At 40.0% G+C, this 25,615-nt stretch overlaps 1 protein-coding gene across 1 annotated transcript in view; it reads right to left on the bottom strand.

The window, feature by feature from the left end:
• The window catches only part of LGR5 (leucine-rich repeat containing G protein-coupled receptor 5), a 151,402-nt gene that overhangs the window by 49,934 nt on the left and 75,853 nt on the right, over nucleotides 1-25,615 (bottom strand). The window contains exons 3-5 of the mRNA XM_014531688.1: nucleotides 24,721-24,792; nucleotides 17,539-17,610; nucleotides 543-758 (exon numbers count right to left, since the gene is read on the bottom strand). Of these exons, the coding sequence (XP_014387174.1) occupies nucleotides 543-758; nucleotides 17,539-17,610; nucleotides 24,721-24,792 (360 nt within the window). The remainder of the gene's footprint in view (nucleotides 1-542; nucleotides 759-17,538; nucleotides 17,611-24,720; nucleotides 24,793-25,615) is intronic.

Below are 25,615 nucleotides of genomic sequence, written 5' to 3'. Positions count from 1 at the left end.
GCCAGGGGGAGGGGCTGCAGGAGGTTGGCTGTGGGAGTGCACTGACCACCAGGGGGCAGCTCCTGCATTGAGCGTCTGCCCCCTGGTGGTCAGTGCATGTCATAGCAACTGGCCCGCTGGTTGTTCCGGTTGTTCCAGTCATTCGGTCCTAACGATTGCTTAGGCTTTTATATATATAGATAAGAATGGCATATTTCAATTTGACCTGAATTATAAGTTATTATCAGAAATAAGGCATTTTTACTAATTGTACAGTGTGGTGGTTACTTGTACAATATACAATGGGCAGAGGTCATATTTTATTATCTTTGAATGCCCAACAGTATTTGGCACTTAGCAGGTGTTCCATAAATGTTGTTTCATTCTTTTATACAATTAGAACACTTATGAGTCATTTTAGGGAGGGATTCAGGGGGTTTTCCACCCTTAAAATGTCCCTATTCAAGGTTTGAAGGGCCAGCATTTTAAGGTCAAGGTCTTAGAGTGAATTTAGAAATTGTTAAAAGGGAGAGAGAGAGAGAAAAAAAATCAATAGAACTTACAGAACTACCAAGCTGGAGAGGTTTCCAAAGGCATAGTCTGGTATGTGGTGTATTTTGTTCAGGGCCAAGGTCATGGCCTGCAGTGCTGATAAACTTCTGAAAGCCTGGACAGGGATTTCCGTCAGAGCGTTGTCATCCAGCCACAGGTGCCTCAGCGAATGCAGGCCGCTGAAACAGCTGGGGGGAACGTAGCTGATGTGGTTGGCATCCAGCCGCCTGGGGAAGAGAGCAAGCAAGAATGGAGAAGAGAGCAGAGCCCAGGCAAACACGGGCCTTGCAAGAAAACCCTCCGTATGCTGATTAACATGAATAAAACGGGCCCGGGGCCCTCCTGGTCCTCGAATGTCTGGAGCATTTTGCTCTCTTGCTAAGCTCTCTTTCTCACTCAAGAGGAGAGCCATTGCTTCTTAGGTCCCCTCGGCTGGAAAATTCCATGGTGCTTGGTTCTCTTCCAGGCTTGTGGGTAGCATGCTTTCATGCCTGAAGTGGCCTCCCCGGAGGTATAAAGATTCAGGTGAGGATCTTTTAGTTTTCCTTTCTGACACCAAGTGAAAGACACCCTCTCCTCTCCCTCCTGCCCCAAGCCAAATACATGCCTTTGTGTTTGTCCCTCAGACTGTTTTGAACATACTGAGCATGCTAATCCACTGGTTTGTTTATTAAGCTCTGGGAAAAGATTGTTTCAGTATTTGAAAGGAACGGAGTGATTTGTAAAGGCTGTTCCAGCGCTGGAAGGCCTAAAAACTGCTGGCTTTCTTGCTCACCCTAACCATTGGCACTGGGCAGATGTTTGTTTTTCCTGACATTTTAAATGAATAATAAAATTAACAACATTCCCAGCTTTTGCTTCCTTTTTTCCACACACCATTTTTTCTCTCTCAAATGGGAAAAGACATCTAAATATAGATCTGGTTAATGAGGTGTTGCAACTTCAGAGCCAGCAGAGGGAGTGCAATACATTTATTTCCCCCGAATCCAACACAAACAGCAGCTGTAATGACAATGTCTTAACTTTTCTTGTTGAAGCGACCAGACAGACAAATAATGAAAAATTTCTGTAAGGTGCATGTACAATAGAACCGCCATCACTCTGCTAGGCTTCTAACGGCCCCCACTCATCTTTTCCCCAATCCGTTCTTAAGGCTCACCCATTTGTTTGCATTTTTCAAAGCTGGGATTTAAAAGAGGAAGAGTTGCATGTTAAGCAGTCCATGTATTAAGAAGGATTAGGAAATCACGAGTGGATTTTGAAAAATATTTTAGGAAGCATTTAAGACTAAACAGATGTAGGAAGCACACCAGGGTCAGGAAGCAATCCCCTGCACACCAAATTTAAACAATTTAGAAACAGAGAATGCTCTGCGGTAGGGAGCAATGGAAAGCGGCTCCCTCACTTTCGGTCACAGCGTGGCTTCGCTCGCTTGTCCTCTGGCTGCTACTTCTGACTGAGTGGGAACAAGTGATGTCTTCAAGGTCATGAGCCAAGTGTTGATAGTAAGTAATGGAGATAAGGTCACTTGGAACACAGTTTAACAGTCCGGTGTCATACCCCACTCACAATTACATTTCCCGTGGAACAACTGTTACTGTAGGCAGCAGAAGCCCAGCTTCCAAATATCTCAAGGTTCTGTCAACAGATGGAGCTGGAAATGTTTAGGAAAACTCAACACTGTCTCTTCCTCTTTCTCCTGCAACAACATGCTTAGCCCATGTACAAATAAGGTGTAATTTCATCAGGGGACGAGGAGGTGATTATTATTGTTTGACTAGGAGGAAAGCACATATGTAAACTCCCCTTAATGACTGTGCTGATTAAAGAATGAAGACTTTATTTAAATAATATGAGCTTCCAAGTTTTAGTTGACGTATTGTCTGATTATTGCCAGTTGTTAGGCATTGAAATGCCTAGTGGCTTCTAAGAGTCCTGAAAATGACTGTCCTTAAAGTTGAGCGCAAACCTCGGGCTACATTTACTAGATACAAAAGACTCTCAGCATTGAGTCATAGGCTTGTCTTCTTTGATCTCTATGGCACTACCAAAGTTTCTGCTGGATCTTGAAGTGACCCTGGGATCAGTTTCCAATGTTAATAAGTCCATTTTTCTGGATAGATGTCTTTTATGAATCACTCCTCTCCCTCGCCGCCCCCCGCAAGAAAAAGGGATGTAATCTGGCCTCTACACTGTCATCTTAGAGCAATTTGCTATCTGAAATGAAATGAGTGAGACAGGGCAATTCTTTAAGTCTTAACACTCTGAGTATTAATACTCGTGGATTTAATACTTGGGTATCCTGACTACAGCACTAAAACATTTCTCTGCCAGAACAGTTTCATATAAGAAGCTTCCAATAAATGATACTCCTCTTAAATGCAGTGTTTTGAGGTCCATGTCCACCTGGCCTCAGTGGTCCAAATCTAATTCAGAGAGTGGTATGTTGTTCGCATTCAGAGGCAGTATCTGATTTAATATTAATAGAAGATCCCCAGGCTACACCAGAGTATGGAATTAATTATACAGCCAGTCATACAGGTGGTTCTTACAGAACAAGGTTCAGACTGTGGACAAAGCAGCTGGCAGGGCACAACTTGTGCCTATTCTGTGAGCAAACAAAGAGCTCGTATTATATCAATCTGCTCTTTTTGGGCAGCTGGACATTTTCTATTCATATGCTTGGAAAATGCAACATTTAAGCAGTGAGGTATAAGAAAAACGACACTAGACAGGACATGAAAATAGGTAAAAAGGTGGTTCTATAACATTATCAGGAGCAATAAAAATAATTACATCATATAGCTTCATTTTAAGTGTTTCTTTGTTATTACTTCTATTTCATGCAAATCACAAGGTGTGTGTGTGTGTGTGTGTGTGTGTGTGTATGTGTGTGTGTAAGCAGCTCAGAATATGTGAATTAGTGCAGAGATTTGGAATGAGAAATCTTGGACCCAAGTCAGTATAGCAGCTTTGTGACCATGGCCAGGTCAATGGACTCAGTTTTCTGTAAAATGGGGACAATACCTTTCTGTTTTATAGGGTTGCTTATGATTAAAGAAAATAATACAATGGAACTTTATAAACCATAATGCATCTTAACGATCTTAAATTATTACAAGGTTAACAGTTGGTGTTTTTGATCATCAAAACAATTCCCAAAATAAAAAAGGTAAACTCAAATTTTGCCATAGTCAAAATTTAGTTAACATAAATGCTAGATTGCCAGTGAATTTGTTTGAGAAACACAAACAACTTTTTTCACCTCTCTTAAGAGAATTTATGAAGAGGTGCCTGTAATTATAATTAAGAGAAGTCACCCTTATTTTTTATCCTTCAGTATTATCATTATGTGTGTATGTGTGTTTTGTTCCTGATACATTGTTGAATATACCATCTTCTTTCTAAAGGCAAAGGAGAACTGGTGACATGTGGAAGATGTCACACTCTCAGAGAAAGTTCCTAGCAATGATGTTGGCATTTAAGTTTGTATCTATCAATAATGTGATAGAGACAGCACAAAACCTGCATGCAGTTAGATGTGGTAAAATAAAACTCTTTAGCAATGGGAGTGGCTGTAGAAAGATCACGCTGATAGCACTGTACAGGAGGAATGGGTGGGAAAGCCACGGTGGAAGGGCCGAGGCAGAGATGGTTAGGGGTGATCAGGCAGGCAGGCAGAGCGGTTAGGGGCAATCAGGCCAACAGGGGAGAGAGGTTAAGGGCGATCAGGCAGGCAGGCAGCGGCAGTGATCAGGGAGAGAGAAGATGAGTGCCTGAAGGAAGTATGGAAATGGAGAGGAAAGTCTGATATGAGAGATGCTAAGTAAGTGAGCCTGACAGAATGAGGGACTCGCCAGATGTGGCCAGAGGAAGTAAGGAAGTTATGACGACTCCATGTGCCATCCTGGGCAAGTGGGTGAATGGAGCCCATATAAGAGCAGGGATGAATGTTACCCAGAATTATATAAACTAAAAATAAAACAGAACTGCATGTTCACTGTGAATATAGTTCTTTAATATCAATATAACCTACGCGATGAAAAACTAGGAAGGTAACAGGCAAAGAAAAAAAAATCAATCTTTTATGTCAGACAGTGGCAAATAAAAGGTGCTAATTTTCTTGCCCTCTTATGAAATATTTTCCATAATGTTTTCATGCATAAAAGGTTAATTGTACAAATTGTATTTTTTTTAAAGAAACATTTTGCCAATTTACTCTGTGCCTCTGAAAGGAATTTTTGATTTCTAAATTGTATTATTGTAGGGATTAGAGAATCTATGAGCTCATTCTTGCTATTGTTGTTCAGAAAAATAGTTCTTTACATATATATATCTTTTATATGATACTTTGCCAATGTATCACACAAACTTACGTCTTTGTTTGAGAATGTCTTTGATGAGCCATCTATACTAATAAAAGGGTAATATGCTAATTAGACCGGATAGACTGGACGTCTTCCGGACATCCTTCTGGACAAAGCCACGGTGGCAGGGTCGAGGCAGAGGTGGTTAGGGGTGATCAGGCAGGCAGGCAGAGCGGTTAGGGGCAATCAGGCTAGCAGGGGAGAGTGGTTAGGGGTGATCAGGCTAGCAGGGGAGAGTGGTTAGGGGCGATCAGGCAGGCAGGAAGAGGGGTTAGGGGTGATGAGGCAGGTGGGCAGAGTGGTTAGGGGTGATCAGGTAGGCAGGCAGGTGAGTGGTTAGGAGCCAGCGGTCCTGGATTGCAGATCGTGCCTAAATTGGCAGTCGGACATCCCCCAAGGGGTCCTGGATTGGAGAGGGTGCAGGCCGGGCTGAGAGGGACCCCCTCCCCCCAGTATACAAATTTCATGCACCGGGCCTCTAGTTAACTATAAGAAAGAGTTAGTCAAAAGATAGGCCATTGATCTTGGCTAATTTCATATCTGAGATTACTGTAATAATGTCAATTATTAACATGGATGACTTGAGGGGAAAAAAAGCTTAGGTGTGAAGAATGCTGCAGCTGCAGGCATAATTGCATTCAATAAATGAGGGTTCTTTTTCATTATGAATCATGGCATCTTCATGACTGACATTGCTATTTCATATTTGGATGAGCATTTTTCTTCATACATTTTAAAGAAATGACCAACTCTTTTGTATATACATTTGTAGATTTAATGAGACCATTATGAACAATTCACAAATAGTCAAAAGACCACAGTGATTGAGATCATTTATAAAATATTAAGAAATAAAACCATTTTCAGTTAACTTACTGTTGCAATGAAATGAGATCATGTAGTTTCAAGCTTGTGTATAATACAATTTGAAACTTTCAGTCAAGATGGTGGCCTACGTAAGGTAAATGCCATACTTACCTCCTCTCATAACCACATCAAAATGACAACTAAACAACAGAACAACCATCATTCAGAACCACCTAAAATCTGGCAGAATGGAAGTCCTACAACTAGGGAATTAAAGAAGAATCCACATCAAGACTGGTAGGAGGGTTGGAGATGCAGAATTGGCTGGTCACACACCCATGTGTGGCAGATAAAAACCAAGAGGGATATCTTGGTTGCAGAGGTCCCCCTTGAGGAGTGAGGGTTCACAGCCCACACCAGGCCCCAGCCCAGGTTTCCAGTGCCAGGAAGAGAAGTCCTCATAACTTCTGACTGTAAAAACCAGCAGGGATTGAGGTTGAGGGAGACAGAGGCTGCTGGAGTTCCAGGCAGCTCCTCTTACAGGGCCCATGCATGGACTTACTCAGACTAACTCCTTCTGAGCTCCAGTACTGGGCAGAAGCTTGAAAGGCACCAGGGACATATGGGGAGGAATTGATTTATCTGGCATCAGAGCGAAAGCTTGTGTGTGCGCGCACGTGCGTGTGTGTGTGCGTGTGTGTGCAGCTTTCTACCAGACATAGGTCATTGTTTCTTTGATGAGCCCTCCCCTGACAATGCAGGCAGGTGGGTGCCATATGTGAGACTTCATCAACCTGGTTCACACTGTTTGCCTTGCTCTGGTGATTCCTGAGGCCCACCCCACCCAACTTTTGGATCCACCCAAGCTGTTTCCAGTGACTTTCCTATTGAATGGTCTGTCTTGGCTCATGCTTCAGATTTTCCTAAAATCTCTCAAACAAGCAACATCTGGCCTCAACGTGCCCCATACTTCTTGCTAAGTGGCCCCAGGCTCAGAACTAGCAGAAGCTGGTCTTGGTTCGAAGTTTGGCCTCATCTGGGCACATCCAAGCCCAGCATAAGAAGCAGCCACCTGCAGATCACTTTGTAGCTCATGCTGGGTGGCTCCAGGCAGAACACAGGTGGTGGCTGACCTTGGCCTGTACCTCCTGAGAGACCACAGAGCCAGCGTACTGGGGGACAGCCTCAGACCACATCAAAACATCATCCAATCACCTCCACAAATGACACATTCAAGGAGAAGACTCAGCAGGCACCAGAGCCCCACTGAAGTAAGTCTTGCTCTGGAGTGTGGGGGGACTGCACAGCTGATCTTCCATGATGGCCAGAGGTTAGTGGTTGCAGCCAGTCCTTGCAGCTGATCAGGCTGAGGGTAAATCCCTTCCAATGACGTGCCAACAGCAATCGAGGCTCAACTACAAAAGGAGGATGTACTCAGCCCACATGAGGGGATTCACCTCAGGTGCCCAGCTTGGGTGAAAAGGGAGGCTGTGCCACTGGACTCTACCGAACACCGACTACATTAGGCTACTCTACCAAGCCTGGGAGACATAGCTGCTCTACCTGATATATAGAAACAAACTCAGGAGGTTGCCAAAATGAAGAGACAAAAAAACATGTTCCAAGTGAAAGAACAGAACAAAACTTGAGAAACAGAACTAAATGGAGAGAAGCAATCTACTAGATGTAGAATTCAAAACACTAGTTATAAGGATGGTCTCTGAACTTAGAACCCCAAGATCATTAAAAAGGACCAATCAGAAATGAGAGATACACTAATTGACATGAAGAATAATTTACAGGGAATAAACAGTAGAGTAGATGAAGCCAAGAATCAATCAGCAATTTGGAATATAAGGAAGGAAAAAACACCCAATCAGAACAGCAAAAAGAATAAAAATATATGAGGACAGTATAAGGAGCCTCTGGGACAACTTCAAGTTACCAACATTACTTAGAACCCCAAGATCATTAAAAAGGACCAATCAGAAATGAGAGATACACTAATTGACATGAAGAATAATTTACAGGGAATAAACAGTAGAGTAGATGAAGCCAAGAATCAATCAGCAATTTGGAATATAAGGAAGGAAAAAACACCCAATCAGAACAGCAAAAAGAATAAAAATATATGAGGACAGTATAAGGAGCCTCTGGGACAACTTCAAGTGTACCAACATTCACATAGTGGGGGTGATGAAAGGAGGGGAGAGAGAGAGAGAGAGAGAGAGAGAGAGAGAGAGAGAGAGAGGAGAGAGAAATTGAATATCTATTTGAAAAAATAATGGCAGAAAACTTCCCTAACTTGGTGAAGGAAATAAACATACAAGTCCAAGTAGCACAAAGAGTCCAAAAACAAGATGAACCCAAAGAGGCCCACACCAAGATGCATCATAATTAAAATGCCAAAGGTTAAATACCGAGAGAATCTTAAAAGCAGCAAGAGAAAAGCAATTAGTTACCTACAAGGGAGTTCCCATAAGACTGGCATCTGATTCCTCCACAGAAACTTTGTAGGCCAGAAGGGTTCAAAGTGATGAAAAGCAAGACTACTCTACCCAGCAAAGCTATCATTTAGAATCAAAGGACATATAAAGAGCTTCCCAGACAAGAAAAAGGCTAAAGGAGTTCATCACCACCAAACCACTATTATATAAAATGTTAAAGGATCTTCTTTAAAAAGAAGAAGAAGGAGAAAAGATAAAAATATGAATAAAATGGCAAGAAATGCATATCTATCAACACTTGAATCTAAAAAATAAAATAAATGAGCAAGCAGAACAGAAACAGACTCATAGATACAAAGAATATTTTGAAGGTTGCTAGATGAGAGGGAGTTTGAGGGGGTGGATGCAAAAGGTAAAGGGATTGAGAAGTACAAATTTGTTGTTGCAGAATAGTCATGGGAACTATCATGAGGAAGATAGTCAATAACATTCTAATAACTATGTATGGTGTCAGATGGGTACAAGATTTATTGGGATAATCATTTAGTAAGTTATACAATGTCTAATCACTGGGTATACACCTGAAACTAATATAATAACGTATGTTAATGTAATTGAAAAAAAATGATTAAAAAATACAATTTTACAAGGTACCTTAACTCTTTGCTATGGTGAAATTTTATTGCATTGGAAAACATTGGAGTTGATAATTGGAGTTGAATTTGTCAGGAGATCAGTATAATACTCTCAGGATAGAATTTTATCTACCTGAACTCTTAAAGAATAAATATATATATATATATATACTAGAGGCCCGGTGCACAAAAATTTCTTCATTATAATATGAGTCACTTTTATTAGTAGTACTTCTTTTTTAATATTGAGGGAGTGCCCACATGTGAAATTTTATCGAAATTTCCCACCTATCTCCTTGGACGATATTAAGCATATGAATATACATAAACACCATGATTGCTTACAAGGGAATTTCTGCTTTTGTTTTTTCTAACATTCTCCATCTCATTTGTTGGTAAATTTAATGTAAACCAGGAAGAAAAATGATTGCTTTATGTTTACCTCTGAAAAGTTAAAAAAGTTTTTTCCTCCCACTTCTCAAACTTGGGGAGAGATAAAATACAGTAATTTTGAGACTAGTCACCTGACTTGGCCAGCAGCCAGATGAAGTGCCAACTGAACCGAACTTCTGTCTCTCTGGAATCATTGGGGAATTCAAGATTCCAGTGAGAAATACTTTGTAAAGTCAATTTACAATTTACAGAAATATTTTGTAAAGTCAATTTCCTAGAGGTCACCACTACTGTGAATTTTATAATGTAGATGATCTATAGCCAAAGTAACATGAGAATTAACTTCTTCAGTTTCATATTTCTCCATAGAAAACAAAGACCATCTTTTCATCAGGGGCACCATTAGTCTCCCAGGTACCATCAGGGTTTGAAATCTGGGGGTCATTTTTGAATATTCCTATTGCTTTCTAGCCAATCATTCACCAAGTTCTCTCCATTTATCTTTATCACAGAAACTCCATTTCCATTGTCTAGTTCAGCCTCTTATCTCTTCACACCTGTATTATTGCAACAGCTTCTGAGCTGGTCCTTTTGGCTTTGATCTCTTATCTCTTCAATTAACCCTCTAGGCTGCTGCTAGATTAATCTCCCTAAAATTGTGCTGTAGGTAATTTCTTTGCTAAGAATCCTTAGTTCTTCCACATTACCACTCCTTTTACAGAAACTTCTCATTCTAATATTCAAATCTCTCCACCCACTTTATCTAGCCAAACTTCTCTCTTATCTCTCTGTCCCAGTCAAGTCCTTCCCACAGATCTTCTGGGCCTTGTGTTCATGAGCATCCCCTACCTCCCGCCTATCTAAATTGCATCAACTTAATATTACGGTTCGTTTGAAGTAGAAAAGTCCTCAGCTAAGACAATGGGAAAGTTAAGTCTTGTAGATAGATCAATCCCAAACTCCCTAAAGAAACTACTAGGGTCCAACGCTCAGCTCCAGAATGGCAGGTGGGAAAAGCCATGGTATAAAGATAAGAGTTTGCAGCCAGAAATCAGTGAATACAGGTTCAGTCAAACTGGGGGAGATTAGCTGGTCCTGAGCAGCAGTTTAGAACATCACTTAGAGATTAAGGCTTCAGTTCAGCAATTATTTCTTTGCCAAGGTGCTGCACCTGGTGCTGGAGATCTAGCAGTAAACCAGGCGGTCATGGTCCCAACCTATATGGGACATGTTTTATACAGGTTAGTCAGATAACCAAGTCATTACAATGAAGTGTTCGGTGAAGGGAAATGCAAGGTAGGAAGACCTAAACCTGAATTTCACTTTTCTTTGAGATCCAGATCTGAATTTAAAATGGTCTATGTGTAACCTACTTAGTTGTTTCTCTTCAAATACATGTGTATTTGATCAAACTCAGTATCTCCCACCCCATCTTCCCCAAATGTAGTCCTCTACCAGGGTTTCTTATCTCAGTGATGGGCTTCATTAATCATATGGTTATATAAACCAGACTCTCAGGAATCATCCTTGATACCTCTTCCTCCTTCATTCTTCATAGCTAATTCATTGCCAAATATTAGTAATTTCATCTAAATAGTTCTCAAATCCATCTCCCTTTCTACATCTCCATTGCCCCCACCCTGACAAAGATTTCCTTTATCTCCTAGACAATTTCAGATCTGCCCGTGCCCTTTCCTGCCTAAAATCCTCCAGTGGATTCCCATTGCTTTGACAATAAAGACGAAAAGTCTTGACGTGTTCCTAATGGCTTTCAAAGGAACTGGACTCCACCTGCCTCACTAGGCTCTTTTTTCACTTCTCTCCACCTCACTCTTCCTGATTCAGCTACACTGACCTTCCTTCTGTTTCCTGATGTGCCAACTTTTCCCATCCCTCACCCCTGCCCCTACCCCACTATAAGATTTTTCACCTAGAGTTCCCTCTGTCTGGAATTCCTGTCCCTCTTGTCTTTGTCTAATCCACTTTTACCTTTGCAATAGAGAAAAGATACCCTTTCTCACCTGCAGTTTCTTCATCAGGAAAGTGGAGTCAAGTTCCACCTCACAGGAAATGAGGGATCAGACAACTAAATACATAAGGAAACACTAAATAAATGTCTGGCCACACTATAAAAATATTGTTGCCTTTTCTTCTTCAATGTCTTCATTTCTGTCCTGCAGCATTACAACTGTTCTTTCTTTTTGTAAACCTTCAAGCATGTCTGGAGTGGCACGTGTTTCTGTCAAGCTCCTTCCTTTCCCAGGCTGTAGTGCCTGTTCTCTGCAAGGGGTTCCCTGAGGGAGGCAAGAGAGTGTGGTGGGAAATGGCAGACCTTAGAGTCAGAAAGACCAGAACTCTTATTCCAGACTCATTAGCCTGACTCCATCACAAGCCACACGACCTTGAGAAGGTCAAGTAATCTCTCTGAGTTTTTCGCTTCCTCATCACTAAGGTTTCTGCGAGGATGAAAGGGGACGATGCAGGTAAAAGTGCTTAGTAAATACTGGTGGCTGCTGCTTTCATAGCCACGGCGTTTAATAAGCTCCACATTCTGATTTTGTTTTTGCAATGTTCCCATTCTCTGCTGCTTTTTGATGTGTCTTTTCACAGTTCATTACAGACCTCATCTGTCCTGAAAGGGGGGAAATGCTGCCCTTTCATGATTTGCCTTCCCATAGCAGTCACCCCTTAGGTTCCCCAAAGAGTTTAATTTACTTTCCAAAGTCAACCTTCATTCCACCTGATGAGGCTAAAAGAAGTTTATTTTACTTCTCATTCCACAACATCCATGTTCCCTTTTAGGTATGTGTCTATCTGGTAAGACTGTCATGTATGTGATTTGTCAGAGCTCTGGCAGACAACTTGATGTAAGGAGCTTGCATGCATGAGGCCTTACATGAAGTATTCCCATCCCGCCCCCCCCCCCCCCCCCCCAATATGATTCAGAGGACAACGCTCTAATGTGAGCTCTTGTAAGCATTGCATAGAACGGGCTTTGTCTCTGAAAATAATTATTTTCTGATGTTCAAATGAGGTGGGGGGACAAGGCAAAACTTCCCTTCCTCATCACCATTCATTGGGTGGTTTGTGCTTGGTTCCATGAAGCGAACTCTCGGTGTAATAGACAAAACCCTCGACCCCTAGAACTTCCAAGTTCACCTTCATCCCACAAAATATGCTGGCGCTTTTGTGATAAAACAAAATAAATAAAAACCATGGTATGTTTTTATTAAGTAGGCTTGTAATTTCTCTTTCTGGAGAGTATTTTAGTGGAAGGAATAATGTCACTAATACTAAAACCATTACTTTTTTGTTTTTTAAACCCCTTTGATCCTTTAATCTTATCCTCTTGGCTACCTCACCTTGCTCTCTGTCTGCTCACACCTCTTTGTCTTGTGTTACTTCCTTCCCATTCGTTATCCTCGGAAACCCAATAGGCTCCTGGGTATTAACAGAAGAAAGCGGCTGCTGGTTCTAGGCTTGCCTCCTTTCTACTCAGCCCTGTGTAGAAAGGGCTCTACCACTGCCTCCTCGTCACCCTTTCCTCTTGCTTACTGTCTTTTTTGACTATTATCCGCATTACCCTACTATGAAGAGTCTGGGTGAACTAACTGGCATTTCGCAGGGTCCACGGGTGGGGTCTGTCGTCCTGAAATGGGATCACAATAAGCAGCCTGGGCAGATCACGTTCCAGGCAGGAATTACACATTCCTCTTAGATTTTAGAATACAGTCTGAGGGTGAATATTAGCTAATTGGAGAATAGAGATAGTACTAAAGATATGTCTCATTCTTCTTTCATTTTCTATTTACCAAACTGTTATTTTTGTGATTGTGCATACTCTCCAGTTAGCTTTGGCCGTGTAGACTTGGAATAAAACCCGACATGTATTAAATCATTCTCTGATGAATGGGATACGTCATTTCCTTTGATCATCTCATGCTTCGCTAATGACATGCTTGAACATCATTAACCACTATGCAAATGACGCAAAGATTTTTTTTTAAATAGATCAATTTCTTAACTATTAATACAAGGTGTGAGGGTATGGGAGGGTTAAGTTTTGAGTTTCCATCAAATCACTGTAATCTGACCCTAGTCTTGAAATGACTATAACGTGAAACGTTTGTTGGTGAAATACAACTCGCTGTGAATTGTGATTACATTTCCGATTCCTTTCCAGAAAACAGAAAGGAAATTAAGTTATGTTTGATTACATTACAAAAAATCCAATTGGTGTCTGGGCAATCATGACCAGTCAGAAGCCAAATGTGCACATTGTACAGGGGCCGGCCCTGGGCCATGAGGCTCTAGCGCATGGACTTGCCCTCTTATTCTTTAGCTGAGCAATTTGTAAGCATCACGAGAGAGTTAAAAGAACATGAATGTACCTATCTGTTTTCATTATGAACAAAGCAAAAATGTCTTTTGTTTATGCAGAATAAATGGAAAATTACATCTCTTGAAACACGAGTCCAATCTGTTTCTTCCTCACCGCAGTCCTCCCAATTTCAATATATCAAGTTTCTTAAACTTTCCTCAATGAAGCCAAGTCCATAGGAGTGGAGCAAAGTATACCAGTGACCTGTGTCAGTAGTCCTCAAGCGGTTTTGGTTTGTTAGGCCACTTTGTTAGTAGCACAGAACACTAAAAAACATTGGTTTCTCAAATACATTGGCCACACAAATCACCTGAGAATATCGTTAAAGCAAAGCTGCTAACTAAGTGAGACAGAGGCCCAAGGTTCTGCATATCTTAGGAGGTGCCACTGCTGCTGGACCGCATTTGAATACCAGGGTCAGGCAGCAGGCGGCCTCTGAACATCACCTGCCCAGGTTGTCAGTAGAATTAATAGGCAGAGGTGAGCTGTTTCAGGTAATTACAAACAAGGCAACCCCGAGTTTTACGTTATAGGCCACGTACATTTGTAATTCACACTGGAATGCAAAGTATGGATTTTGTTATTATTTCATGTTTAAAAAGAGTTCCGGAGAATATCTACATATCATCTGAAAGAATGCTGCAGGACACTCGTTCTCCCGGTCTTCACTTAAGAAGCTCTTCACTATGTAATGAAACCAGTTAGAAAACCCTAACATTCGGATTAAATCATTTTGGGGTGCAGCCTGGATGATTCTTCTGGGCAGCCAGGGCTGAGGAGCCCCCCTAGAAGTTACAGAGCCAGGCAAGTATTCAGGATGCTGCCACCACAGCCCCGTGCTCCTTGGAGAGTGCATGTATAATAAAAAGAAAATAAAAATATCAAGAAAGATAGAGTGCATTCAAGAGAGAGAACAAAAGAGGAACCATTGGGAAAGGGTGAAGGTCTAAGGGTTGCAGCAGGCCTTTCAGGAACTGCATGGAGGTCTCCCCGGTGTTGGCAGCCCGGATGAGGCTGCTCTCGCCCCGTTACTCATCCTGACGGTGCATTCAAGAGAGAGAACAAAAGAGGAACCATTGGGTAAAGGGTGAAGGTCTAAGGGTTGCAGCAGGCCTCTCAGGAACTGCATGGAGGTCTCCCTGGTGTTGGCAGCCCGGATGAGGCTGCTCTCACCCTGTTACTCATCCTGACTCAGACGTCGCACGGAGGCTCAGGGATGGCACGGCTAATGAATGCAGAATGGATACGGAATGCATGTTTGGAATGACCATTAGCCTCAAAACCAATGCTTAAAGGAAGCAGGAGAAATACTATTGAATACCTTGATTCTGGGGCTATAGTAAAATTTTAAAGGGGCTCACTGTTGCCCAAACTTGCAAACCGGTTAGGGGGCTCCTTTGTTTGGTAAATTTGGCATCTGTGTACTTGGTGGTTAAGTCTTTGCTTTCTTTGGTCAAGTCTTAACTCTTTTTTTCTTTTTTAATAATATTTTATTGATTTTAGAGAGGAAAGGAAAGAGAGAAAGAGATAGAAACATAAATGGTATGAGAGAATCATTGATTGGCCTCCTGCATGCCCCCTACTAGGGATCAAGCCCACAACCCAGGCATGTGCCCTTGGCTGGAATCAAACCTGGGACCCTTCAGTCCGCAGGCCAACGCTCTATTCATTGAGCCAAACCAGCTAGGGCAAATCTTAACTCTTGTATCAAAGCAGCACAAAGAAATGTAAGTGAGAAAAAGTGGCATAGCAGCGCAAATGGCCAACATTTAGCACCTCACAAGGGTCTGTCTGCGCCAGGCAAAGGGACCCCAGACGATCATGACATAACCAGCTGATATAGTCCAGCGAGTACCAGGGCCGAGTGTCTATCCAGATGCCTCTGTTGGATGTGATCAGCATCGTACTAGAAAGTTAACCCCTGGCTTTTTTTTTTCTTTTTTACAGGGAACACATACTTATAAAGTTTCAAAGGCAATTGTTTTTGCGAACCAGAAACCAAATGCAAGAGACACCTGGTGAATAGTAAATATCTAGACAGTAAGAAACTAAATCTGAACACCTTTATCAGAGAGGCACCACCCAGTTTGAGTGAACAAAAGATTCATGGTTTTCTCTTTCTCAAAGAGTTCACTTCTGTGTGTGTTCTGGTTGTGATCTTCTTTCAGCTGATAGTGGCTTTTGGTTACACACTCTTATCCTTCTATCTCCTGCCTGCCTCACAGCTGTTTAAAGTTCCTATTGGCCACCGCCATTATCTCGCTTTCAATCCAGCCACGGGACCCCGTGCCCTTACACAGACAACCCACTGGAGAGCGGCTTGCTTCTCTGACTGCTTCTTCCCTTCAGGAAAAGGCTCGTGCAACAAAGGAGGAGCGATACTGTTATGTCATTAAGGAGCTCCTGAAAATGCCGCAGACCTGTCCCAGGCCACAAAGGCGCCCTTGTGGGCTTGTTTATCTATAGGATGGTGAAAACCTAGGAAGTCACTTTGTTTGACTGCAGTGAAAAGCTTGAAATGGTCTCAAGCCCAGATTTGCTTTCATTAAAAAAAAAAAAAAGATCAAAGGAGGAAAGTATCATCTCCAAATCTCACGTTCCTCCTTCTTTCGTGTCACCTCAACAAAAGGCATTAAGCACACTGCGGGTAATGATTAACTGGTGGGCTTTTTACAGTGATTTTCAACTAGAATCTGCAATATTTATTTGCCTTTCTTATGCATTTATCTCCCTCAGCATTGTAGACCAGAAGCCATATTTTTTTTGACAGAGGGGGACCTCCAGTGTGAGTAAGATGAGAACATATATCACACACGTGTATACTGGAAATCATGCAATATATTGTAAACACTTACGCATGCTAATGAGGTAAAGATTTACTGACCAAATAAGTGCTCGTGGCATAGTCTTGGCAACTAATTACTGTCAACAACTGCTTACAATCCAAGCTCCAACACGTCTGATAGCTAATTTTTATTTATTCAGAGATTTTAAATCAGTGGAGGGTGGAAACTCCTGATGGAAAAGTTGTGGATGCACAGTAGGAAACACCACCACCACTGCTATGTATGTTTGTGTTTATGTGTCTGTGTGTGGTGTGTGTGTTTGTGCCTGTCTGTATGATGTGTGAATCTGAGGTGTGTGTGTGGGATTGCTTGTGTCTGTGTGTGGTGATGGGGAAGCTCTTGGTTTGTAGACCTGTGCAGTAAGACTTTAAAATAGACTATTAGAGCTTAGCTTATTGATTTGAGAACCCCTGATGTACATACAAAACTTAAAAAAATTAAGTCTTTATTTGACTCAGCAAATTTCATTACAAGGCAGCTCAGCTCATCTAAAAACAGAATAAATTGAAGATGCCAAGGTGTCTGGATTGTGACACCCATTTTTCCAGATAAAAGGAGAAAATAGCCCTGCTGGTGTGGCTCAGTGGTTGAGTGTTGACCTATAAAACAAGAGGTCACCCTTTGGTTCCTGGTCAGGGCATATGTCTGGGTTGCAGCTCGATCCCCAGTAAGGGCGTGCAGGAGGCAGCAGATCAATGACTCTCTCATCATTGACGTTTCTATCTCTCTCTCCCTCTCCCTTTCTTTCTGAAATCAATAAAAATATATGTAAAAAAAAAGGAGAAAGTAACATTCCTGATTCAAAATCAGAAATTTCAAATTATAGGGGAATGTAGGAAAAGATCCTGGAAGTATATGTTTTGTCCTGAGATACCAGTGTACATAAGAGGCTTTGGCTGGAGGTGTTATGATTAAGCCTCTGCCCTGAAACCCCCAAATCCAACACGAGTCCCTCCCACACATATTGTTTAATGAGGAAGCAAAGAACTGCTGCTCTAATGGAAACTCTCTTTCCCAACTTACTTAGGTAGGACCTCCAACCAAGGAATTTACTGAAGTGGTCACCTGGACATTTCAATGCTCCTTCCCAAATTGATCCTGAGGACATTTTGCAATTTCAACGATACTTACAGGGATTGAAGGCTCCGCAAATTCTGCAGCGCTTCTGTGGGTACCTGCCTTAGATGGTTATTCTGCAGCATACTTCACATTAAAACAAATAAAGAAAAAAAATATTAAAGAAAGTCAACAATAATTAACCATAACTGGCCATAGCTGTGTCAGGCACTGTTCTAGGTGGCAGGGAAACAGCAGAACATCAGACAAACCCTTGGCCTCTGGGGAGCTTAAACTCCAGTGGGAAGTGACAGGTAATTAAAAGTAATGAATTTCACTCTATGAGCCAAGTGATAAGTACTACGAATATAAAACAAAACATAGATTTGGGATAGATAGTAACAAAGAGTGAGATTTTTATTTTAAAGGAATGGAAGGTCTCTCTTAGGAGCTGATATTTGAGTAGAGACCAGAATGGAGTCAGGGAGCAGATCATGTGAATATCTGGGAGGAGCTACTGAGGAACTGGGAAGAGCAAGTGCAAAGGTCCTGAGGTTGGAGCTTGCTTGACTTGTTAAAAGAGCAGCAAAGGATCAATTGTGACAGGAGGAATGAGTGAGAGCAAGAGATTGGGGCGAGAGAACATGAGGCCATCTCATGGAGCACTTTCGGGCCATAGTAAAACTTTATTTTAAATGTGATGAGCATTCTTGTTGAAGGGTTTAAGTGGGAAATGATGTGACCGTATTTATGTTTTTAAAGGATCACTGTGGTGACCATATAGATTAAACAAAATGAAAATAAGGGTAATATAGGAGTCTATTAAAGATCTCTTTTCTTGCTCATGGTCATATTTTGATATAAATTACATTATTTTTGTGCAGTAGTTGCATTTTTGCTCACCTAGGTTCAACAATTCTTTTCAGAACATGGGGACTACAGAACGGAAACACCTGGCAACAATGCAATAAAAACGTTCTATTGCAAATAGGAAAATAGCATGGAAAAAATTCCATTAGATTCCGTATATGTTGCTACCTTATTCACAAAATAACACAATAATTTTGCAGCCACTCCCATTCCTCTGAGTATTGCATGGTCCATGTAAGCCAGAGGCAGAAGACGGTTTTAGGAAAGTAGACATTTTACAGAAAATTTTCTGCTTATTAGGTAACAAACTTATATTTGGATTTCAGAAACAATTTGCCTGGTTCCCTCATCATCACAATTGAAGTTTCTTTTCATTAGATGACTAACTGGGATTCAGCTCCCTGTATGTCTAACTCTTGAGGGATATTTGCTGAATGTACAAATTCTCAAGTTGAATGGTGTCTGGTATGATTAAGGTGTGGTGAAGAGCATGGGTTCTTGAATTTGAATACCTCTTCCCTGCTACTAGCCGTGTGGTCTGAGCCAAATCACCCAATCTCTCCATGTCTCAGTGACCAGTAATTATACTCCCCCGCAAGGTCATTGTGACCATCCAATGAGTCAAAGTACATAGAACAATACCTGCCGCATAGTAAGCATTCAGTAAAAGTTGGCCCTTTTGTATGAATTGATGAACCCCTTCTCAAAACTAACAATACAATGAGATGGTACTGACTGCGACATTTTAATTGAGAAAACAAAATCAGCAGCAACAATAGCTACAACAACAAAACCTGTGCCAGAGGTTGGTTCTCAAACTTTAGGGTTCAGCAGAATCCACTGAAAGGCTTGTTAAGTCATAGTCTGCTGGCCCCACCCCCAAAGTTTTCAGTTCAGTAGGTTGCGGTCGGGACCAGAGAATTTGCACTGATGTCTGTGCTCTGGGCAAGGCACCACAGACTGAGACCCACCCTATGCTATGCTAAGTATTTCTGATATAATATTTTCAGATGAACTTGAGGCTACACTGAGCTTGGAGATAAGTCCTAAGGTTTAAGTCTTGGGAAGCAAATCATTCAACCTAACTGACCCTTGATTTTTCATCTGTATAATGGGAATAGAATAACATCTGATTAACAAGGCGTTTGACGATTAAAATTTAAAGGTGTTTATTATACTTTCATATATGCAAATACAAATTCATATACAAATAAGATGTGAAAGGTATTTGGAGGTCATAAAATTTATGCTTTTCTCACCAGGACTGAGATTCTGTTTTCTAAGGAATATACTTGTGTTACTTGTATTCCAAAATTTTACTCAAATAATTTCATTATGTTAAACTTGAATTCAACTAACATTTCATAAATCAAGAGTCTCAAAAATATGTTAATTCTTTACAGACAAAGTCAAGTTTTAGGGAGATCTCACACTTCACTGACCAGTTTGGGAGTCCCAAAAATTGTAGGTTGAATTCTGTATGCTGCATAATTTACCTGAACATTAAAAGCTCACATTTCTATGTTATTTTACACTTTTCCAAGCAGGTTAAATATGGTATATAATTTTAATTTCATAGAAATGTTTTCTAAGTCATTAATTGTTGAGTGATTAATCATGATAAGATACATGATTATCAATATCTAAACTTTGTAGGTAGTATATTACTGGTACGAAGTGTATATTAATTGTTCTCCTATGCTTTGCTAACCAAAAAGTGAAACTATTAAAATGTGGTCTTCCTAAAATATCGTAAAATTGAAGTAGAGGACAGGAGATATTTAGATGGTTTTCCTTTGTTGAATAGTTGCAAACTTTCTCAGTAATTTTATATGCCTGGCCTCAGAAAATGGAATTTAACAAGCTTTATTAATGATAACTTTTAAAGCTACTCTTGACTTACCTCCCAACAATTTAATTTTTCAACTACTTCTACCAGTGAAACACCAAAAATATAATTTAAAAAACCAACAATTTAAATCCTGATCTTTCCCTAAATAAAGAACTTTTGCTTAATTACTTTCAAATGACAAAACAAGAGCAAGTTATCTCCATTACATCCTTATAAGTCTCCAGTGAGTTAATTAGAAAATTCTATTTTTGTTTAAGATATTCCAGAGGGAGAAGAAACAATTAAAGGGTTTACAGCACCATGGAGTGCAATTAAAACAGAAAGCATTCCCAACACGACTGCTGATTTCTTTTGCAAATGCTCTTTTATTGAATATATTGAATATAAGCAGAATGTGCATGAACAGAATATGGGTTTAGCCACTTATAACCTCATTCTTTTTTTCATTCACATATGGGGAAGAAAAGAAAATGAAACACTTTCTCTAGAGACAAAGGATGACTTCATAGTTTTTTAATTTCTTTCCCTGAGGAGCTTTAAAATACTCACTACTCCATACAACATCCCCATGCTACTCAGCAGCACAATATTTTGGTTATCTTTTTTGCCAACAGGACTAAATAAGAATATGAACAGTGAGTGAATCAGAGGGAGATGAGATAATATGTTGAACGGGGACTTTGTAACAATCGATGGCTTGGTCCTTAGGTATTCCCTCTACCCAATTGTCCTGTGTTTAGGTATCAAGTAGCTATTAAGGCTCTATTCTGGGCCTATGTGGGAATGAGAACAGTTTGGGTAATTGTGACCTTTCTATGGTTAGTTTTACCCATCCCCTCTACGTGGCTTTGGTTCTGGTAGTGGGTGGCAGGAAATGAGCCATTCTTTGACTGAATGGCCTACATAAGACAATGTACCTTTGTTGAGGACAGCCTGGTTCAGAATCCCACTGGACTGGGTATTTTGGAATACAGAACCAATAACTGACTTTCTATGAAGGTCAATATTTACAGGGGTAATAATCTTAAACATTAGTGATCTTCTAGAGCTCATAGTAACAAGTTTGGATATAAAACAATCCCAGCCAAAGATGGCTATTGCTGTCTTCATTGTGTATCTCAATGGATTGTACTGCTAGTATCTTTCTCTTCTTTTACCATATGCCCTCCTTATACTGGTCAGGGTCCCAGACAAATATTACTTTTATATTATCTTTCTTACCATGCTACAGTGCAATCAGTTATTTCTTTCTTCTTATGACTTTTGGACTTTATAAAACAATTGAGAGTTTCCATGAGGGTGAGGTCTGTGTTTCATGTTTCTCTGCTATTTAATGATAATTGTTTGTAAGAAGAAGTTTTACATTGCCATGGTTATATATCTTTAATTGTTTTGTGGTGTTTGGGGTACTTGTTCTACTGCACTAACAGTGTTTTTAACTAAATATCTGTTAGAAATCATATAATACCTAGAACAGACAGGATACAAAAGCTGAATTAATTATTCAATAATTTTGAGAGAATATATTTATTCCATGTAATTTTTCCTGTACAAAGTATTAGTCTTATCAGAACTTCTTGAAAAACCTTTCAGTATTATTAGGTATGAAAGTATTCTTGATTTACATTTGGTGTGGAGGAACAGTCAGGCATGTGGTAGGTAGAATCTTTATGTTGGGCTGTGCTGCACATCACAGGACAGCTTACTACAAGTATACCATCTGGAAAAACAAGACACCCTCACAAATTTCCAAAGCACTCTATGGCAGGAAGAACCACTGTGGTTGGGAACCATTGCTTTAACACTGAGATACTTTCAAAATATTTGACAATTGAATTTGCTCCTTAGATATTAATCCTTAAGTAGCAAAGCAAAGGGAAGAGTGCATACAATTCCTGGCAGGAGTCTTGCTCCTCTTGAATCCTCCTCACCTTGACAGTGATCTAGCTAAACTGAACAGTCTGAACATGCCACTCCCTTGCTTACATCTCTTCCTTTGCTCCTCATTATGCCTACAACATAATAATGTCCATGCTTTTTTGACAGAAGATATGGGATTCCTGTGACCAGGACTCTTTCTACTTCTCCAGGCTCTTTTCCAGATACTCTCCACCTCCTCCTAAATGCCTGAGCCCCAACCTGCTTGGGCTGCCTGCATATGCCAGGTACTTCTTGCCTCTGTGTCTCTGTGAATATTGTCCTCTCAAGATTCAGATCCTAGGTCATCTCTTTGGGGAAACATATTTCCTAGGAAGCTGAACCTTAACCATCAGATGGGACTAAATTCTTCTCAAGCTCTGTAGTTCCACAGTGCCCTACACACAGTTCTAGACACACTTTAAGAATTATAGGTGGGAAAAAAAGAATTACAGGTGATCTATTTGTCTTGATCCCACAATCTACCACTAGATTATAAGCTCTTCAGGGCATGACCACACTTATGGAGCATTGTATTTGCAGCAGTAATGCATTTAATGCCACTTTGAGTCTCACACTTACCAGGCTTTGCTGAGCCCCTGACTGTGTAGAAGACAGGAGACATTGATTAGTTAGGAGAGGATAGATGAGAGAGTCTAACTAAACACCACATTCCATTCTGGTAGAAGAGGTACATATAAAAATGACAAGCATGAGAGATAACCTGTGATTTTCATTTTTAAGTCAGATTAATCCAATGCTCTCTGAAGTGTTTAGGCAAATACACCGTAAGAAGCAGCAAAGGTGTCAAAAGTATTCTGGGTAAATAAAACCTGCCCACATTGTTGAGAATGCAACTGATAATCCATTAATAGACATATAGCATTAGGTCTACATCATACAAAATGAAGAAGAGCTGACAAGTCTAGAAACCCCTTGTCCTCTCTGTATCATCAATCTGGATCATTTATTCGGCCAGTATTTCTTGAGTGTCTACTATGATTCAGGCATGTTCTAGAAGCTGGGGATAGACCAGTAGCCAAGACAGACAACATCTCCAGTTTCATGGACATTTAGTGCAGTATGATAAAATTAGAAATATATAATTAGAAAATTAAAAAATGTTATCAAAAGATTCATGCTAAACTTAAGTAATTCAAATATGAAAATGCAAAAATGTAAAATTATAATTCTATCTAATTATCATATCTAGTGTATATCTAATTCATAGATATTCTTATTAGATATTTATATGTATTAATATTATATAATCACAATTTACATATAATTATGATGGCTGATGATACATTTTACACGCAGACACAGATATGCAGACACACATACACTCTAGCTCAGTATATCTGATTTACATTTTGTTAAGTGAATTCAGATGATCGGTTCCAATATAATCAATTTAACAAATATCCAAAATGTTTAATGGTACATAGGTCAACAAAGGAAATATATTTCCTTATTTATCTTATCCAAACTTGATTTATGTGATGTATTTAGAAGGGTTCCAAATATTTTGCTGTGTTCATGGAGACATAGGTGTACTGAAGTTGATGCTATAACTCAGAATCCTACCACATAATGAATTAACATTAGCATTTGGCAATGTGACAATTTAAAAATACTTCTGCCTCATAGCAAAAATAATTCAAAGCTGAGGGGACCAAACCCAATCATCTAAGCAGACCAAAAATGGTTCTGCTGTTGAATTTGACCTTTAACTAATATTTAACAAATATATTTAAACTAAATTACTTTTTAAATAGCCTATGTATCTCTGAGGTGAATAAAATGCAATTTCTGTTAAGCAGGAATATATCAAATGCCCTTTTATTGTTTATAACTTTTATCTCAAAGAAAGAAAATAAAATCAGGGTATTTTCTCTGAGATAAAATTTTTCTATTATGACTTTCAATTTGAGTTACCTATTTTCTCTACCTAAGTGCTTTTTTCCCCCTACACAGAATAAACTGAAAGAAAATTAAACAATGGGTACTAGAACAAGGAGGTAGTCAATAATAATGAGTCTTCTGATAAACAAATTGGGAAGTTGGACATTAAATAATATGAAAACCTACTTTTACAAGTCTCAATGAATTAATATTTATCAAATAGTTACTCATTGTATCTATAATCACTAGGCTTTTTCACATCTATTCACAATTGTAACAAACTTGATTTTTTAAAGCAGATCTTTAATCATAAGGAAACAAACTTTGCAAATGGTTTGAAGATGTGATCTCATTATGTTAGCATCACGGTGATTTATTCACTTGGTGATCAAAATGATTCAAGAAATCTCGCCAACTTCATAACACAAAAGGAAATGAAATACTTTTTTAAAAGTTTGAGTTGATAAGTTGGTTATTTAGAGGCAAACAATTTTAGATATTAAAGTTAGAAAAAGAGAGGTGAATTTTTTTCACACAAATCCAGCCAGGTATAATATTGCTCTATGGGGTACTAATGAAGGCAGACTTGAATTTAGATGAATTATCCCAAATGCTCCAAATAGGTTATTTGAGGAACTCAGTCTTTACAAGTTAATTAGCATTCACTTGCTGCTAAAGTCAGAAATGTACCAGGTCACACCTGGTTTACTTACAGAACTTTAAGACTGTAGAGGCCTGCAAAGGCTCCCTTGGGAATGTATGTCAAAGCGTTTCCGGCAAGACGTCTGTGGGTTTGAAGGGAGAGGAGAGAGAGTGAGCACAGTTCTCTTCATGTGGAATTCATTTAGTTTTTAAAAAAACACACAATACAATTATGTTCAAACCACAAATGCCAAAAACAATAGTAAAAAAAAAAACTTGTTTTGTTATAGTTTGTGAAAATTTTCTGTAAATTTCTAATAAAAAAGCTGGCAAAAGAAGTGCCTAAGAAGAAATATAATAAATTACCTATTTTACAGAAGTCATTTAATAGCTTACCTACACTGTATATAACTCTCCTTTAACAATTTTTTTTTAATACAAAAGCTAGGCAAAGGGATAGAGAGCAGCGGGGGACAGTTGCCAGGGTGATGGGCTTATTATTACAGGTAAGATGGTGGGAGAGAGCTCTGCTATGAGTGCATTTCAGCAGAGGTCTGCGCCAAACATCACAAAAGCCCTGAGGTGGGAGTGTGCCTGGTATAGTCCGGAAAATGCAAGGAGGCCAGCATGGCTGGAGTGAAGTGACCAAGCAGGGGAATGATGGGGTGAAGCTGGGGAGGTGTCTAGAGCCAGTCCATGCAGGGCTGTGGAGGCCACAGTAAGGGCCTGGAGAGGGGAGGGGTGTGATCAGATCTGTGTTTTAAAAATATCCTTTTGGTGTATGGGATGACGCTCCAACCAACTGAGCCATACCAGCCAGAACCCCAGAGTGGCCAGGGAGAGGTCAATGGGGGGAAAAGGAGACATATGTAATACTTTAAAAAATAATTTAAATTAAATAAATAAATCTACACTAATAAAAGAGAAACATGGTAATTGGCGTACGACCGCTACCCTTCCCATTGG

The sequence above is a fragment of the Myotis brandtii genome, unplaced genomic scaffold (assembly GCF_000412655.1).
Source record: "Myotis brandtii unplaced genomic scaffold, ASM41265v1 scaffold82, whole genome shotgun sequence".
Taxonomy (NCBI): Eukaryota; Metazoa; Chordata; class Mammalia; order Chiroptera; family Vespertilionidae; genus Myotis; species Myotis brandtii.
Note: the sequence above shows the minus strand (reverse complement) of the source record. Positions and strands in the feature narration are given on the sequence as shown.